At 39.1% G+C, this 18,097-nt stretch overlaps 1 protein-coding gene and 1 pseudogene across 8 annotated transcripts in view; both read right to left on the bottom strand.

Annotated features, from left to right (window-relative positions):
* Positions 1–1,996: 1,996 nt before the first annotated feature.
* The window catches only part of LOC111933236 (transmembrane 4 L6 family member 1), a 38,828-nt gene continuing 22,727 nt past the window's right edge, over positions 1,997–18,097 (bottom strand). For all 7 annotated transcript variants that reach the window (XM_086843805.1, XM_086843806.1, XM_023932700.1 and 4 more), the window contains 4 exons: positions 5,175–5,264; positions 4,934–5,082; positions 3,417–3,597; positions 1,997–2,525 (listed from right to left, as the gene is read on the bottom strand). In XM_086843805.1, the coding sequence (XP_086699931.1) occupies positions 2,511–2,525; positions 3,417–3,597; positions 4,934–5,082; positions 5,175–5,264 (435 nt within the window). In that variant the 3' untranslated portion in view covers positions 1,997–2,510. The remainder of the gene's footprint in view (positions 2,526–3,416; positions 3,598–4,933; positions 5,083–5,174; positions 5,265–18,097) is intronic.
* LOC147651392 (transmembrane 4 L6 family member 1 pseudogene) lies at positions 5,494–10,932 on the bottom strand (annotated as a pseudogene). The gene has a single exon (XR_015274464.1). The product of XR_015274464.1 is annotated as a transmembrane 4 L6 family member 1 pseudogene (transcript).

The following is an 18,097-nucleotide window of genomic DNA, read 5'->3' as shown; positions in this document are numbered from 1 at the left end:
TATAATCAACTTTGATGCTATTTCCATTATAACCTGTTCTGATTAGAAGACGCTAACTTGAGAAATTATGACTGAAGCAGCATTTGTTCTGCATTGCAGCAGTCTGCTTCATGACTGTTTTTAAACTGGGCTCTGCAAATACCAAATCTCAGTGTGGTTATTTTTCTGGCACACAATGCCACTAGAATAGGGAACAACTATTTTATACTAAGAATTAAACAAACCTGTAAGCCAGTTTCTCAAACATCTTGCCAAATGTTGCAAGCACTACTTTTCCATTGTTGTCATTATTCATGAGCTGATTCCAAGCCTGTTACCGAAAAGTCATGTTTACTCTGTGTGAGTGACTTCTCTGCCAGGTGAAATGAATAAAATTTAAACCAATCACTTCTTCACAATGTAACAGATAAATCTCTCAAAACACTGTCTTATGCACCAGGCAACAAAATAATCCAGCTGGGGATTTTTTACATGACAATACAAATAGTGGGCAATAATGCTGTGCATTAGGGCTGCAAGGATCTATTGGTGCTACATACATTTGTGCTGAAGTTTCAAGTCTAAACCCTAGCCTAATCATTCTGTGTATTGGAATTCATAAAATTGTTCCAGTTCTTTAACTGTGTGTACCAGAAAAACAAGTAATTTTATGCAAGAATAAAGGCAAAAATCTTTAAGTTGCATGGTAGTTATACATTATTCTATTGAGGACTCCCTTCTCCACTTTCTCTCCTGCACCCCATTTAACCTTACATATATTTTTTCAAACAGTGGATCTTCACACACAAAGGCACTGGACCACACAGCTGCAAGGAATTTTGTGTGTATACATATGTGCATGCACGTATTCTCCTTCCTCCCTTCCATAGCAGGGCAGGACAAGGATAGACACTACCAAGAAATGGCATTAAAATCCCTCAATTACTTCTATGTATTTAGGTGTGAATAAATACTCTTGTGAAATTCAGATATCCTGAGATTCTAGACAAACTCTCATCTGAGAATTCTTTTGATGATGTAGATATACGTGGACAATTTTGTTTTCACAGTTAACTTTTTTTTTCAGGTATGTATTTGTACAGGGCAGACTTAACTGTGCAGACAGTCTGAGATACACCTGAAATTTCTGGCTATCTTTAAAGACTACACTCCTAGTTACAAATAGCCTAAGAATGCACTGACACCCATGGGAGCTTCTTTTTCTCCCATGAATAGAAACCAACTTGCTTCTTTTCAAGGACAATATGAACAGCTAAATTCCAAAACTGAGCCTCCGTCCTTTGAAATAAAGAGCATGTCCCATTTTGGTTTTCACTTGAAAAATGCCATTGCCAGCAGCAATGTTGCCAAGCTGGCTTTGCCAGCAATGCTGTTGGCAGCACATTATTCAGATGTACTTGTGATGAAACTTTCAGTCTAATGGACAACAAGCTATACTTCAGAGATTCTTACCCAGGACCTTACAGTAATGCCTTCAGGCTGATAACTGGTGAAGTCAGATATTTCAGATTAATCTGTTGTTGCTGACCTGAATTTGGACTGTAATCCTTGAACACTGGGAGGCCTGAGGGTCTGCTGAGTGAGGTAAAAAACAGGAGTCATACCCACATCTTGTTTTATCTCAGGCCTGTAATGGAGCAATCAGGGGATGATCCCTCTTGGGAAGGCAGGAGGGGCTCAGCTGTGCAGGGACCCCCTCAGCTCCCTGGCTGGGAACTACCAGCCCTGCGCCAGGACTAAGACTCCACATGTGCTGTTGTATCTGTCCAAAGCTATTGTTGAACCCTTATTGATGAACAAACACCCGTTTCAGTTAAATGAGCCCAACCAAGAAAGGAAGCAGTTCCCACTCTGGCAGAGCCTGCTGGAAAGGAAAAACAGGTTATAACCTGATTGCATTAAATCCACATTTTTATGACACCACTGCCTTTTACTCCAAGATCAGGCAAGCAGTGGTTCAGCATGGTCAGGGAAGGAGTCACTGACACCTCCTGGGTATTTTTAATACAAATCTTTATTTGTGAAATACAGGGGAAGTTCAGAAAAATCCTGAAAAGCCCTTAATCATCCACATTTTACTATTGCTTTAGTTTTGGTCCAGCTGACCAAAACCTTTTATCCAGGCCAGGCTAGATTTGGTTTGTGTTCATTTCAAGATCGGAATGAAAGAGCAACTTTATTGGGAAAGCAGGACAAAGTACAGAGCTGTTATGTCAGTAGAAAGAGAAAAATAAATAACGCCACTTTAGTTACATGTGTTAAAGCAGTTGCCTGTACCAAGATGAAATGAACCAAAGACATTCAGGATACATTTTGCCTTCCGGTTCAGGCAGGTTAGTAGAAAACCTGCATATGACTCCAGCAACAAAGGCCCCAAGTCAGTTAAATTTATGCCAACAGCACAGTTTGACAACAATGTGAATTTCAGTATGCACAGAATGTTTTAAAAAAAATCCACAGTATATTCATTGCAGCACACACATGCATCAATGTCACTGCATTGTCAGGTTCTAGCAAACGTATGCCTGTGGGGGGGACAAAAAGGAAGAAACGTATTAATGGAAAAATGTTACTATTGTATCCAACTAAAAATGCAAAAATTAACCTGATCACATTTAGAAAACTATAGCATAGCTCTTCTATACTGTAGTTAGAGCAAGGAAGACAGGAAGAAGAAAAGAGTAATAGCTTTGAAAGAGCCCCAACACTCAACTGTGTCAATTAAAAATGTGAAACACATGCTTACCTATAGTGTGTGATATAAATTATATGTGGTTCATACTTGAAGCCATGGTGCTATCCAGCTATCTGACACTAGCACTCTGAGAGTGATTTTGGAGTATGCCCAAACTATTTGACAAAGCTTTAAAGAAAATTGGAGAAAATTTCTTTTCTTCACAAAAAAAAAAAAAAAAAAAAAAAAAAAAAAAAAAAAAATCCACCTTCAAAACCCTTCCAGATCTGTTTGAAGATTTTGTTAGCTATGTGCAATTTAATTCTCTTATTTCCACTAAGTAAGGCCAGGATGCTGCAGTTTTCATTATATGCAGCATATTGTCAGTAGCTTGTGAGCTGCTGCGGACAAAACACAAGGCTAACACAAAACACTTAGAACAAGCACCACACTATTCAACAGTGGTTTAGGCAAAGACCAGCACTGCCAGGAGATCTGTATCTCAGTTATATCAGCTATACAGTGCTGATGATCATGTGTCACTGGATAAGGAAACAGCTGAAAACATGTGATCAAACACTACATGAAAATTTTAATCACAACAGGGCTTTAGAAACAGCTGTAGAGGGAACTGTTGCTTAAGAATACTTATAAAGTAACTGCTGAGTAAAACTCCACAGTAGTATAAGTAACAATTTTCATGTTCATCTGAGAAGCATGGGTATATCTGCAAATTACTTACCTCCTCATGACTGCAGCACAACCCACACAGTCCTCCAAGAATGCCATTGATTATCTGTATGAAGCACAGAATGAATTCTATTCCTCCCAAAACTAGGAGGATGGAAAAGAGGGTGACGTTCCACTGCACAATGTTTTGAGGTTCCTGACATTCAGACCACTTGTTATACTCAAACAAGTACCTGTACACAGCAATTAAAAGTATATTAACGTTGTGTTAGAGTTACTAGAACCAAATTATGTCTAGTCTGTAACTGCACTGAGGATATTAAGACTCTATAGAGTTCTAATAGGCTAGGTTCCCTTAGGAATCTATTCCTAAGGGGATAGAAAAAGCAATTGTTTACTCCATGCAAGGTTTATTTGGTTTAGGGACATGCTGAAATATCAACCACATGTTTTTGCTAAGTCTTAATTTCTTTTTAAAAAATAATCTAAACTATAAAGACAGAATTTCCTGCTGCTGATTAAACTGAGACACAAACACAAGAAAGCTGAAAGAGCAAAGGTTTTTCTCAAAATAACCACAGATCTTTGCAGGACTGGGCCTTTTTTCTAAAGATAGCAGTCACTGATCTGAGGCAAATGGGTTGCTTTCTCTCCTGTGTTGCTGTTTTTGGGCCCTCACATGCTTACTTGGATAAGCCAAACACAGAACAAATTGGGTGAGGTACTCCAGTATTTCAGCTGTTACTGCTCACTCACGACTTAAGAACATCAGCACTTGCCTTCAGCAAGGACTCAGCCTAGTTCTTCTACACTCAGTCATGGTCAGGGGAGTGAAGAAGGAGGAATGATTCCTCTTGGGAGAGATACAAGTGAAATATAAAATTCAAACTTTACTGCAAAGAGCTTTATGTGGCTTCTTAGTACTCCAACTGCCTCTAGTCTGGCATCAGCCATAAGCTGTTGCTAGATACAGCCCTGAGGCTGCCAACCATACAGACACTTTAAAAGCATGCCATGATATCCACATCAGAATTTATGTGCATTAATGGGGAATAGCAGACTGAGGCTTTTTTTTTGCAGGAGAATCTTAATTAGGGATAATTAGGGAGGAGCTTCTTGCCCTCTCTGCCTTGCAGTGTACAAAAATTCTTGTAAACCTTCTCAAGTTTCATTTATGAGATTCTATGCCATTGTCACTAATGTGTGCATTGTGCCACTTTATGCTGGTGCAAAGCAGCTTCAGAAGCAAGCCTGTTACACAAATGATGAGACAAATATCTTAACAACCACTATTCCTAGTTTGTAAATTCTTCAAAGTCCTAAAACTTTGTACTTTGTTTGAGATGTTCATGGACATGAACCATATATATGATGGATTCAGAAATATATATATTTCTATGAATTTGGGTTTACACTGTAGCAGCGAGGGTGACTGATGCCGTTTGTTAAGTTCTTACTAAGTGGGAAGGATAAAGCTATGAATAGATCTTGGTATATGGTTACTGGACATTGCTGAAAGCCCATGTGTACATTGGGAAGAGATAACATCCTCACAAACAGATAACTTACCCTCCAGAGGAGTCAGTGAAAGGGTAGATCCAGTTTCTCTCTAGGTGGGTAAAACAATATGGTCCTTGAGACAAGCCCAGTGCTGAAATGGTTATACAGTATCCAGAGCCAAGGATCCCAACAAAGGCTGCCAGAACCGAGGACAGTATCTGCACAGCAGACATAAACGTGAACTTTCAGCACAGTCATCACCTTGTCTTTGGGATTTCCTAGGACTGGGACTGGGTACAGGCTCACTTACCGCACAGCTCTTTCCACCTCCCTCATGGCCAAAGCATTCACAGCAGTCATCATTGTGAAGCCCAATGAACACTGCTGCTGGAATGAGTACCTGGGTATGAAGCAAACAAACCACACTGTTCCTTTTGGTTGCACAGAGAGGGCAGATAAAATACAATCTTTAAATTGCATTCATTTATGTTGCTTCTTGGCAGTCAGACTGTACAGGCAATTCAGCTTTACTCTTATTTAACACAGTAGGCATCTAGCTATCATCTCACTGACATCACCAGCCCTGGGACAGGTATATTTCTATTGCCACTTTGTGGCAATATTGCACTTAAGCACAAAGAGAGACTGTTGGGTATTGCTACCTTTAAAGTATTTCAGCTTTAAAAGTTTCTGTTCACATTACAGGCTGTCATTGTAAACAAAATTCTTGAGGGGGAGGGGAAAGCATCAACTTTATTCCAATGAGGACTACAAATAAAGATTTTTGAAAAACAGCTACTGCCAATATACTTGCTACTTAAGAGCAGTCATCATTGCCTGTGTGACAAACCAGTCTGACTGGAGTAGAAAGTCTACTGAAATTTTGCACAATTCAAACAAATATCTCATTACAGACATCTATTTTTTTTCCAAGTTTTCACAACCAGTTTCCAGTAACAGAAACGCAAATAACAAAGCAGAAGCTATCCATGAGAAACAAAGCATCCATACTCCAGGGTTTTTAGCATAAAATCAAGAATGAACAGAGCTGATTAAAAGCAGATCCTCCCACCAGCAATAGTAGCACTTAATGGTGTCCACTTATAAAGACTCTACACCCAAGAGTACTCTGAAAAACCATAAAGAAGGGTAGAGAGTTATTTGCAAATGCCCGAGATTTACTTAACATGAAACTAGAATAAGAATTATCCCGTTGAACAGACGTATACTTGTCAGCCCTTACTCAAACCTGTTGCTGAGCCCCAATGCTTCAAGTCCAGAAGAGGTTGCACAAGTGTGCTGCAGGAGAAGTTCCATTGATTTCACTTGTGTTACTCTGTGTGTAAAAACCAGTCTTTGCAAAGCCCACTCCAGGTCCCATTGTGACTGTAACACAGCTGTAAGCACCTCTCACAACACAAAGCACCTTAGCATGCAATTGTTTTCAACCTGTCATTTGCAGACACCTTGAGATCATAGAATCACAGAGTGGTAAGAACCAGAAGGGATCTGTAACCTATTTCTAAGAGAATTTCTAAAAGCAGATGAAAAAGGAAGCCTGGAATTAGGGGTCTTAAATATGCTCCAGTGTGGTCCACAAAACTGAAAAGGTAGAAAATAAGAGCTTCAAATTAATGACATCCTATAATGAACACACTCAGTCCTTGCATTCTGTTATTCAAAAGCAAAGGTTTGAAAACTACCACTCAGTTCCTCTCAATAAACAGCTAAGGCAGAGAAATACCTGTCAGCATGTCATATAATAGAAATTAAGGAATTTTATCTAAATGCTCATTTAGGCATTAGGGGCATTTAAAAGGAGAGTGGTTTAATAACATAACAAAAATTAAAGATTTAACAAAAACTTTATGCAAACCGACCTGCTGAGAGGCTTGGTTTCACTTTTGCATTTGGATTCTGTGCCCTAGACCCCATGATTTTTTCAGCTTTAAAGTGAGATAATGTTGTAGTTAAGATAATCAATAGTAAGCAATAGTAGCTATGGGATAATATAACTCTTTTTTATAGAACTCCAGAGACACCTGTTGACAAGATATTTGATGAATAAATTCAGGTAACCAGTAGAGAAAGAGCAGTACCAAGTACCTCCAAAACAAACCTGAAAGAATACGCTAGGTCATTACTTACCAGAAGGCCTCCACCTAGAATGCCATGAAGGCACTCCACGTATTTGCTGAGGTGATGCTCTGAAGCATATCTTGTTTCGCCATTGGGAAAATAAAGTAAAGTGTTGGCCACAATGCAGAGGAGGGCAAGGATGAGCAACTTATAACCAACACATCTAACACACCTTCCAAAACACATGTTCTCAGCTTTAAAAATCCTCCTTCAACTTGTCCGATTCAACCTATCTTACACCTGTCTACACCTAAAAGAAGATCAGTGTTTATTCTCACCTCCTTAAATACCAGGGGTTACCTCATCACCTGGATGACGTTTTCAACCCTTCATAACCACCATTCCCAATTGCAGAGTGAGAGAGCAGGGATGGCAGAACGCCGCCGCCCTTTTTAAATGCAATAATTGTAGATGAACCAAATGCAATGAAGGAAATATTGAATACTAGGTGATTTCACACTAACGTATGATGCTTGGAATAATCACTGGTGAACATGATTAGATGTGAACAGGCTTAAACCACAACACAAGTCCTGTTAGGAACTGAAGGAAAAATGTTTTGTTTTCTTTGTTAGAAGCAGCTTTGAGTTTTAGGTTTATAGACTGATTCAGAACAACCTGAAGCCAGGGAAAGACTTGGCTTACTTAACAGCACTGAGTCAGTTTTGAGTATAAACACAGTAAATTCTACAGCAATGGCAAGTATGTAGAGCAACCTCTCACTTTGCTGTCCTGTTGATGGAACAACAGAAAACCTCACCGGGAGGTTGGAAAACAAACAAAATTAGCAGGTAGGCTTCTTAGGAGTGTCCTTGTTCTTTTCATTATAAGATGAACTGAATTTAGATTAACAATCAATGTAAATGGTTTGGTAACAGCTAAACCAAGCAAACACTCCTGAAAAGTACTGCTTTAAAAAAGCTCGATTATAAAAGAGATTCCTTGCACTAAAGTATCATGTGTAGAAACACATAAAAAAGAAAAATGCCAAGAAAGAAGCAGATTGTATCCAAGGCTTCTAAATGGTGTTTCATGTACCAGTAACATTAATTTCCATAGTAAATGGAGACACAAAGGGAGTGTAAAAATTAAGATCTAACCTTTTCTCATGCAAACTTTTCTAAAATAGCCCAGAGCCTGTTTCTTCACACACAGCTCAACACAGAGGTGTGAGCTGCCATGCCCACTGCCATCACATGACAGGAGGTAACTAAAATGCACAGGTCCAGACTAGATCCAGGTGCTGCTGCTGCCATCATCACAGCACAATGTAATTGTCATTGCAAAACCAGAAGCTAGACAAATGGAGTTTGGGAATGTACAGGATATAAGAAGACTGTAATGAAACTTTTTTAAAAAAATTTCAGATTTCTTTTTTTGAAGGTGGGGTGGGATGTGTTTAAAAGCTAAGTAACACAAGCCCAAGTCAAGACCATGGTATTTTTGCAAGAGATGTGAGCAACACTTATGCTGAGAAATAGTGTGCAAAAATAAAATATGGGTGGTGAAGCAGAGGAAGAGAGCAGGCTAGTGCAGCTGTGGCTTTGTGATGTAATTTCTCCGGGTATTGTAGATGCTGACCTTGGAGACTTCCTTCATTATGAGAAATATCCTCCAATTGTACAAACATAGGCTGGCCATTATTGTGTGCTTCACCTCTAATGACTTTAACAACCCTAAACATTATCCTGCAAGTTTCCTCTGCAGAACAAGACGGACACTCAACTGAAAACTTCCTTTATTTTGTTGGGCTAAAAAACCCAAACCACTCCTTCTCCAAAACCCACCACCCAATACCTTTCCCCCACCTCAACAACCACACCAGCATATAGCCTGTGGGACACAGATTTAAAACCCTAGCCTTAACCATATATTTAGATATAAACCCCTAGCCTTAACCATATATTTGAAAACTGTTCTATTTACAACTTAAATCATGGTTTTCTAAATACTTAATTGAAAAAAAAAATAACATAATCAAGAACTCCCTATATTTAAAATCAATTCTATATTTAAAATGTCTTCCAATGACCTTGAAAACAGTGTGAAGAAAGAAAGAAACAAAACATTGTATTTGATGCGAATACATTTTTTTTACATTAAAAGACCTGGTCAGGTATGAATCAAGGGGGCTTCACTAATGCTACTGCCATCTGGAAACCCTAGAGTACAGCTTCTACCAGAATGTCTCAATATAACCTTCCTTTGCAGAATTTCTGGTGGTCCCACCCACCATCAAAAAATGGTTAACGGAGGAAAGTGCCTCCCATGAAAGCACTGGCAGGATGTCTACACCATACAGCATCTGCAGGTGAGACACAGCATAGGAAACAATGGCATGGGCTTCACTGATTCATTTGCAACACAACGTATGTATTTACACAGGTTATTAAGTCCCAGTTGTTTTCTCTTGTAAGCTGTTCTCATTTGGTCTTTTACTATTGAATAGGTTGATGCTTATGGAGGCCGATGCTAGCTCTGACAATTGTTGGGAACACAGTGGGAATGTGTGATCACCTACTGGCTAAACCAAGGGCAGGCTCTTGGTGAACTGTGAAGAGCTCCTGGTGACCTTAGGACAACTTCCTTTGACCCATCCACACTGCCATCTATTTCTCAATGTCCAAATGATGCATTACCCATGTTTTCCAGTAACCATCCACAAAAACACTGTGAGGCAGCTGAAACTGTTCTCACCGTTTCTCAAGTGCACATTGGTTGACAAACTCAACCTGGAAATGGCTCATCATGAAGTCCTTGGTGCCTATGGTTTCCTGGCCACAGACAGAAGAAAGTCTCTAGATTACTTTTATTAATTAGATCACAACTCCACAGATGAGCAAATGAGCTACTTATGAGCACAAGCAACTACCTGTTGTCAGGAAAGCAATTTCTCCTAACACAGCTGTAACACACATGCATGTGCTTATTTGTTATCTCTGCCACCACTTTGAGACAGAAAACTGATCTGAACCATAGAAGTCAGCTTGGAGTAAGCGCTCACACTTCTATGTAACAACACACACTGACACATATAGAGAACATTTATTTATTAGTAATAATGCTGATCTAAGAAGGAGTCAGCAACAATGCAACAAAAGTAGTTTTGCCATTTAACCAACCAGTTCAGAGACTGAAAAGCTTACAATCAAGGCAGAGCTACCACTAAATGAGTGTATAGAAATTCCTTTCTTTAAAGAAGAACCCATAAACCTTACTTAAGAACAACTATTACTGATCCTGGACTTGCAATACGACAATCAAATAAACCACTTCAAACACTGTTCTCGGGTGACATACAAAAACAATGCTGTAGCCTGCATTCATTAATTCTTCCAACAATGTTATTATAATAAAAGTAGGACATAGGACAAACAAATTCTATTTCTGAAACAGCCTATGGGTGAAAACTTGCCCCTGCAAAATGGCCAGCAAAAGTTCATTTCCTTTGGATTGTACTATCCACACACACAGGTTTGCATTTTAGATTTCTAGTCTGTCCCTAAAAGTGTGACATTCTTGCAAAAGTGAAACAAGAGTGAGGCATTATCATCACTGTACTGTAAGCATCCTCTCTTCTACACTGTGTGTAATGGCTGTATGGATCAGAAAACTGGCATCATCTTAGCATACAAAGTCTGCATAGCACAGCACAAGGAACAGATGGCCTCCCGGCTCACGGTGTGTCACTGATGTCTCCCCTCCCCTGCAGCAACCACAAAAACCAGACGTTGAAAACATGGAACAAAAATTAGTGTTATGGCTTTGGGTCTTGTGGTGCAAAAGTCAGTCAGTAATTAACTTTGTTTTTCTCATAAAGGGATCCTGTTGGTACTGAACTTCTAATCCAAAAAAAAAAAAAAAGAAAGAGACTAGCTCTATCATACCATGTATTTTAGATCTGTAAGCTCAAAGAAAAAAAAAAAAAAAAGAAAGAAAACTGAAAAGCACCAAATTCTTTGCCTGTTTTTTCTCCTTAGCATATGCTTCAAACATTGCTCATGCTGTCTTGCCTCTGAAATTAGCCATTAGTAAGTTCATGTCAATTAAATATTTTAAATTATACTTGCTGAACAATCTCACAGCTGCTGTTTGGCTGGGAACAGTCTACATATTGATTCCATAGCAGTAGGATGGGAAATGAATGTTTAAATTTAACACGTCTTTCACATTAGCATGATTGATACTGCAGCATGCTGTCTTTACTTGCATGTATTTCAGCATCAGTAGCAGTTGAATCAGACATCACAATCAGAAAAGCAAATCAGACGTTACCACAAGATTCTTGAAAGATGATTTCCTAAACTGTAATCCCACCCTTCCACCAATCTTTGCTATCATCATTTAAATTGGAATCCTGAAATCCTTTTTCTCAATACACACTCAGTGCAAAGAATCTTTGCTACAAGATGTTCTTTAAAATGGCTGTCAATGATAATGCCAATTATTTCTCAGTGATATTCCTCCAAGGGGTACATCAAGACCTCAAAAATGATACACAAAGGTAGCACACATTTTAGTAGGACAGAATCTTTAGGAAAACCCCCAAAATATTATTTAAAAAAATATTTTAAAAAGCAATTTGAAAGAACCAATTAAAAACCATGATTAAAGAATAAATTAGTCTACAGAGGATCTTTTTCCATCTAAGCAACATTTAATGGAGAAAAGCGGAAGAAAATAACATTCAGTGCTGATGTGGTACAAGATACAGAGCTCTACTGAAGCTTCTTTTCACCAGGTTTTCAAACTCACAGATATGGTACCATTCTAATGAGCTGCAATTGACTTGGAGGAGGGGGAACTACTGATTGCCTGAACTTGGTCTTGTCTATTCCTTTGTATTATAATTATGGCTAAAAGTAGCTGTGCCATTTGTGTACCAAAACATGGAATTTAGTGCTGCAGAAATACAGATGGGTTCATTCCAGAACAGCATTCTGTCACACAGCTATCTCCTCAGAATTCCAGGGGTCAAATCCTGCCCATGGGACCTTCTGCCAGTGCTCAGAAGATGGAGTACCCCAAGAATTCCACCAACTTCTTCTAGTGATAATCAGACTGCAAACAAACAGGTTCTGCTGGGCCCATTCATGGTCCTCTGTCTCCAGTGACCTCTAGCTTTCAAGTCTTCCACAGTAGCTCCTGAAATATCATCTTGAGGTGAGAGGCATCTGCCTTTGGTGGAAAACAACAATGCTCAGTAGCAGCTCCTGGTGGCACAGGAGCTCACAAGGAGCTCTTACAGGAAGAGGAAATGGACTAAGGCACCATGCCCACCACGTCAAACCTTGAGGCTTTGACAGGATAGGTGGGAATTGGTTCAGGTGTTAGTTCCAAAAGAGAGCTCTTCCAAGAATAGACTTATAAATGGTAAGTTGAAAAAGAATATAAACCAACCTTCTTCTTTTACAGAAAACTAGTCTTGCTCTCTGCTCTCCTTAAGCACGAAGGAAACAAAACAAACTGTAAGTTTCCTCTAAAAGTGAGGAGAAAAACCCTCAAAGAAATCAAAATACCACAATCCTTCCCCAGCATCTGCACTGAATCAGATGGAACTTCCCTCCAAAAAGGCAGGCACCGTCTTTGAGGAAATTGCAACCATGTCAACCATGGTACTTGTCTGTTAGGCAAAACATCCTGTGCTTTTACATGTTACACTCTATTGACTCCCAGGATTTTGATAAATTACACTCTAAGATGGAGATATAGGGCTTAATATAAGAGTGCTACTTAGAAACATACAAAGAGCTCAAGGAAAATTAGGATGTGTCCTGTGAAACCATTGTAATTAACAAAGCCATTAGAGTATTCTTCATATGCAGACTTTTAAAGTTAGTTGCTGATTAATCCAGACTATGATTAATGTGCAATGACTAAAAAGATTATCACAACAGAAATGAGTTTCATTACAATGTATTATTATTATTTTAATTCTTAAACTCTTCTTACCTCAACCCACCAGTTTTCTCACTATTAACCCTCCAACTGCTTCCCCATCCCATCAAGGGCAGAATCAGCAAGCAGCTCTGTGGGGCTGAGCTGGGTTAAACCATGACAAGCGTTTAAACAGTATGTTGCTAAGAATCATTAATAACAAGGTTCTATTAAAGTTTATTGCTAGTAACTCAGTCCTGATAACGCTAGGTATGAATGAATGAACAAATGTTGCCAAGACAGAGTCTGGACTTTGTTTTTCATTATTTAAGATTATAAAACAATAATATGAAAAACATAAGACATTTCTACTTTTCTGTCAAAATAAAGTGAAGATCTAAAATTTACAAGCTCATCTTGCAAAGAACTCATAGATCATCCTTAACATTGTAAATTACACTTACAAAGAGCAAAACCAAAAGTAAACACCATTGGTTAGAAGGTACAGAGTTGTCAGGGCTATATAACTTTGCACTGCAAATGGAGTCACTTTATCTTAATGATAAGGGGTCCCAGTACCTTAGAAGTCATGACAGACACTCCTTTCTCTCCTTGCCTTAAAGAAAAAAGACTCAGCTACGGCCACAGCACTGCAAGAGTACCTTTACCAACACTGCATTTCCACAGTTCTGCATGGAACTATGGCACAAGGCTGAACTTAGCCTGTGAACTATAGAAAAAAGGCTGACCTGCTGAGGCTAGTGAAGGTGTGTAACACCCTCACCTCCTGGATTTGGCTAACACACATGCAGCAGTCTGTCCTCTCCTGGAATCTCACATTTGCTCTGCAGAATGAGAAAACAGGCAGCAGAGGCTGCAACTCCACTCCTGTTCTCCTTTTGCATTAAAAAGGCTTTATGTGAAACAAAAACTAGTTCCTTTAGTCAGGCAGAGCTTAACATGAACAGAAAATACGTCTTTTTAAAAATTTGAAAATTAACTATCCTGTTGCGTAAAAGTAGTATAATTTGGACTCTCTGATCATCTTCTCAAATAGCCTTCACAGACACTAGACCATGTTTTATTTGTAAGTACTTTCTCACTTGTGGTCTAAGTTCTCAGCTATCTGGAACCAGTCATGTTCCAAAGCCCATGCAGTTGCATTTGAGTAGAGAGCAGGCCTCAGGGCATTACCTCAAGGATCCACCACAGTAAAGTAATTAATCTCAGTTCTAATGGCAATACATTTTCAGAGCTAGATTTCCTACTGCTTGAAATGCAGAAAATAAAACCTAGCACCCATAAAAGTTCTGTCTCAGTTAAAAATGAACTACTATGTACCTATAAGACAAATCTTACCCCCATATTGTGAAGTGTGCTACTGGAACCAGAGGATATATTCATACAGGTAAATGACAAAAATAGGACCCTCACTATCTTAAAGCAGAGGACTGTGTTAGGCTAGATGCCTCACACTAGTACAGCACTGGAGAAATTTAAGGAGAGCAATTCCAAATTGGTAGTATAAGCCATAAGGAAGTGACCTCGAGTTGTGTCAAGGAAGGTTTAGATGAGATACTTAGAAAAATTTCTTAATCAAAAGGTTTGTCCAGCCCTATGGTGGAGTCCCCATTCCCAGAGGGATTTAAAAGCTGTGTAGATGTGGCACTTGGGTACAAGGGTTACAGTGGCCTTGGCAGTGCTGGGGGAATCGTTTGACTCAATGGTCTCAAGGAGCTTTAATACTTATACTTCTATGATAATCTGAAGCAATTGAGACACACCAAGGTTTAGATAAAACTTGGAAATTATAGATGTTATCATATGAAAGACGAAATACTACATGGAACAGAGGTCCCCTAATAGCTATATGGAGCCAAAGTCCTCTAATAGCTATATAATGCCTATATCCATATTTCAACTTTATAACTAATAATTGTTTAGGTTCAAACACAATCCTGTCAATAAATTAAAGTAAACACATATATCTAAAGTACACAAACCCAGACTAACACAGCCTGGTACTTACACACATGGGAATTTCTACTTCTGCATAAGTAATCACTGTGCTCATTGATTTTCTTACGTTCCTTTAATAAAGCTGTCATCATGCAAAGCATTAAGATGGTTTTTAGCTACAAGATCTTACTAAGCATGGACCTTACTGAATTTAACCTGACTGCAAACCCTATCAGCCTCCAATATTTCATTTCTGCCTTTCAAACAGACTAATGAAACAAACCCTTAAATAGAAAGATTGCTGCTGACAGCCAGCTCTTTGGGAAGCAGAATCATGTTGTGGGGGTTTGGAGAGCTTCACTGTAGGGTCCTTCTTCCATGCTCTGCTCCACACACACTGGTGCAGTTCCTGCCATGCTGAGCTCTCAGATAGGAACAGGAATTCTGTGCCTGGACATTTGGCATGGAAAGCAGAAGAGCTCTCGGGAGAGCTGCAGTCCTCTTTGTTTGAATACAGTCTCCCTCTTTTCCCCTCCACCCAAGGAAAATGGCTGGGATGCTGCTGGTATTGCACATGTTGCCCCATGTGATGGAGACCAGTTCTGAACAAAACAGCTGCCACAGATACAGAGACTTCATAGCTGCAAGCGCTGCCATAGTATCCATTTGCTTCTCTGATCATGCTGACTGAGATCTAAGGTTTAAACCAGCTCTCTCTCATTTTTACCATTCTCTGACTGTCCAAGCAAAATTTTTAATGTTACTGTTAGGCAAGAGGAAAATACCATGCAATCATTACACAGTAATTTTTTTAATTGAAAATTTTCCAACTTTTTCTTAAAATTAGGTTAATACATCAGTGCACCTCTTCCTTTTCTTTACTTTTAAGCTGATTCAAAACCCACAGATAACTTGTTTCTAATAGGTCTTTACTGCTTTACTTTAACAATTGTTATTTTCTTTTTTCTAACTACTTTTAATTTTTTTAAGTAGCACATGGACTAATGTTATAAAAACAAACAATTTTTTAGCCAAATTATTTAATGGAGACATACTTCAAATCCTTGTGAGGGAAGTCCGATAACCATCAAATGTACAGAAGCAGATTAAAATCTCCAATGACAGAATTCCTTCTCATACTACAGAGTATGCAAGGGAAGAGAAAATATCTCTAAAAGTTAATCAGCTGAGAACACTCCTTTGCATCAGATCTGGGCAGGCTGTTTTCTAGGTGCCCAACCCTTGTCAGATCAGCACAGACTGAGATCGTGTCAGTGAAGCTGAGTTCCACAGCCTCAGCATCTGAACGCAGCAGCAGAAAATCTACAATTGCATTAGATTTACCACACATTGTAACGTGGTCCATGTTACTGCACAGTACAGAGCAGTAAAAAGCACTGTATATCCAGGCATTATTCACATAACTCGTGGTACTAATTTCATCATATTGCTCACAGCGTTGTGCAGTAGTTAGCAGTGAGAAATTCCGAAAAAGTATAAAGTTGTTTATAAGTATCAGTTAAATCATACTGGAAATTTTCTTCAAAGTTTATTTTGTAGTTTGCAAAATAATGTGTTCAACACAAAATTCAAAATGGTCTCATACTTTCTCCAATAAAATCACACTTCAATTAGTAGCAGAAAACTATTCATTGTACAGTTTACTTGAACTGGAGCCTTGCCTTTCACCTGTATCAAGGAATACTTCTTTTGAACTGTAGGTGGCTGAAAATTTTTATGGATTCGTTCTTCTGTGTCTGAATCATTCTTTCAGAGTTGATCAGACTTGAAAAACAAACACATGCCTCTCAAATTTCTTACTGGATATGAAGGACATACCTTTAAAATTAGAACCCTCCAAAATGTTTAGAGTCAAAGCTATGATTCTTTCTCTATATGGAGGCATTTCCCAAACATTCACACACTACAGGGAGGAAAAAAAGCTTTTTCTTCTTGCTTGAAACAATAAAAAAGCATTATTAAAAATTTATATTAAAACCAGCAGAGTGAATGTATTTCTTCATAATACAAACTCCCAAAAGCGAGATAGTCTTTCCCCACTTCTCTAAAACAATCTTTTAGAATAAGATAGAAGCATTATGAATTGGCACAGTGTTCTGCAGTAACAACCCAATTTTCCCAACCCAATGTAAGAGGGGAAATCTTGCTCCTTCACACAAAATAGATTTCACTTGCAGATGAGTTACAGAAAGGTGGTTTTCATAACACACTTGAAAATTGCTTACATGTAACAGTCAAAACAGCTAATGAGAAATATGTACAATTATGAAGTTATGAAGTTATTTTTTACCTTCAGCACATGATATCTAAACAACATGTAAAAGAAAAAAGCCTGGAGTGCCAGTCTGCTTGCTCACAAGAGGACATCAGTAGAAGCAAGGTGCCCTGTAAATCCTGCCAAATATACTCACACCTGAACTTTTATTTTGTGGGAAAACTGTTACCGTAGTCCTGAGCTCCAGGACACAGCTCCCTGGGCTGCTGCTGCTCTGCTGTACTGGTGCCTCTCAAAACCTTTTGCTGCTTGAGATGGCACATAAGAAGGCAGCACAGCCCACATGACCTGCCTACTGATAAGGTGTTTGACAAAAAGATGTGGTTTTTTAAGTCCTCAGCCTGAGGAAGGCCTATGACTTTCCTCATGTTGAGGAGGCATTTTAATGATCTGTTGTCAGGAATTGGGCACCCCAACTTTTTCTACCTGTGCACTCCAAAAGTAGTGATGTTTGCTCCACTTTCAAAATGTGCCTCTGCACACGCTGGCTTGCCCCAGCTGCCAAAACCTACTTTTCTTTGACAGGATCAAGGCATAACCCACTCCTCCTGGCCAACAACACACTCAAGCAGCCAGCTAAATCCATCCCAATGGAAGGAATTTCCTTCCCTGCTGCAAAGCTCAGGCACAGGTATCCCCACACCTGCTGGAAATTTGTCACAGTTACGAGGTGCCACTACAAACCATGACAAGACAGATCAAGCACTTCCATTTCTCTTCCAGCATATATATCACCCTGACCTCAAGCTAACCCAAATTATCTTGCTAAGTCTACAGGAATCTTTCAAAGTTTTATGTCTACTTTCAGAGATGCTATGTACCTGGATGTTTTGGGTTTAGTACTGCTCGGCACATGAATGTTCCCTCTTTGAAAATAGTCAATTCACTTGCCCAACAGGTAGCCCATTATGTTTAAGAGTCTGTTCTCTGTTGCTCAACTTGGACACAACTCCCATGGCTGT

Source organism: Cyanistes caeruleus, chromosome 10 (genome assembly GCF_971803275.1).
Source record: "Cyanistes caeruleus chromosome 10, bCyaCae1.hap1.1, whole genome shotgun sequence".
Classification (NCBI taxonomy): Eukaryota; Metazoa; Chordata; class Aves; order Passeriformes; family Paridae; genus Cyanistes; species Cyanistes caeruleus.
Note: the sequence above shows the minus strand (reverse complement) of the source record. Positions and strands in the feature narration are given on the sequence as shown.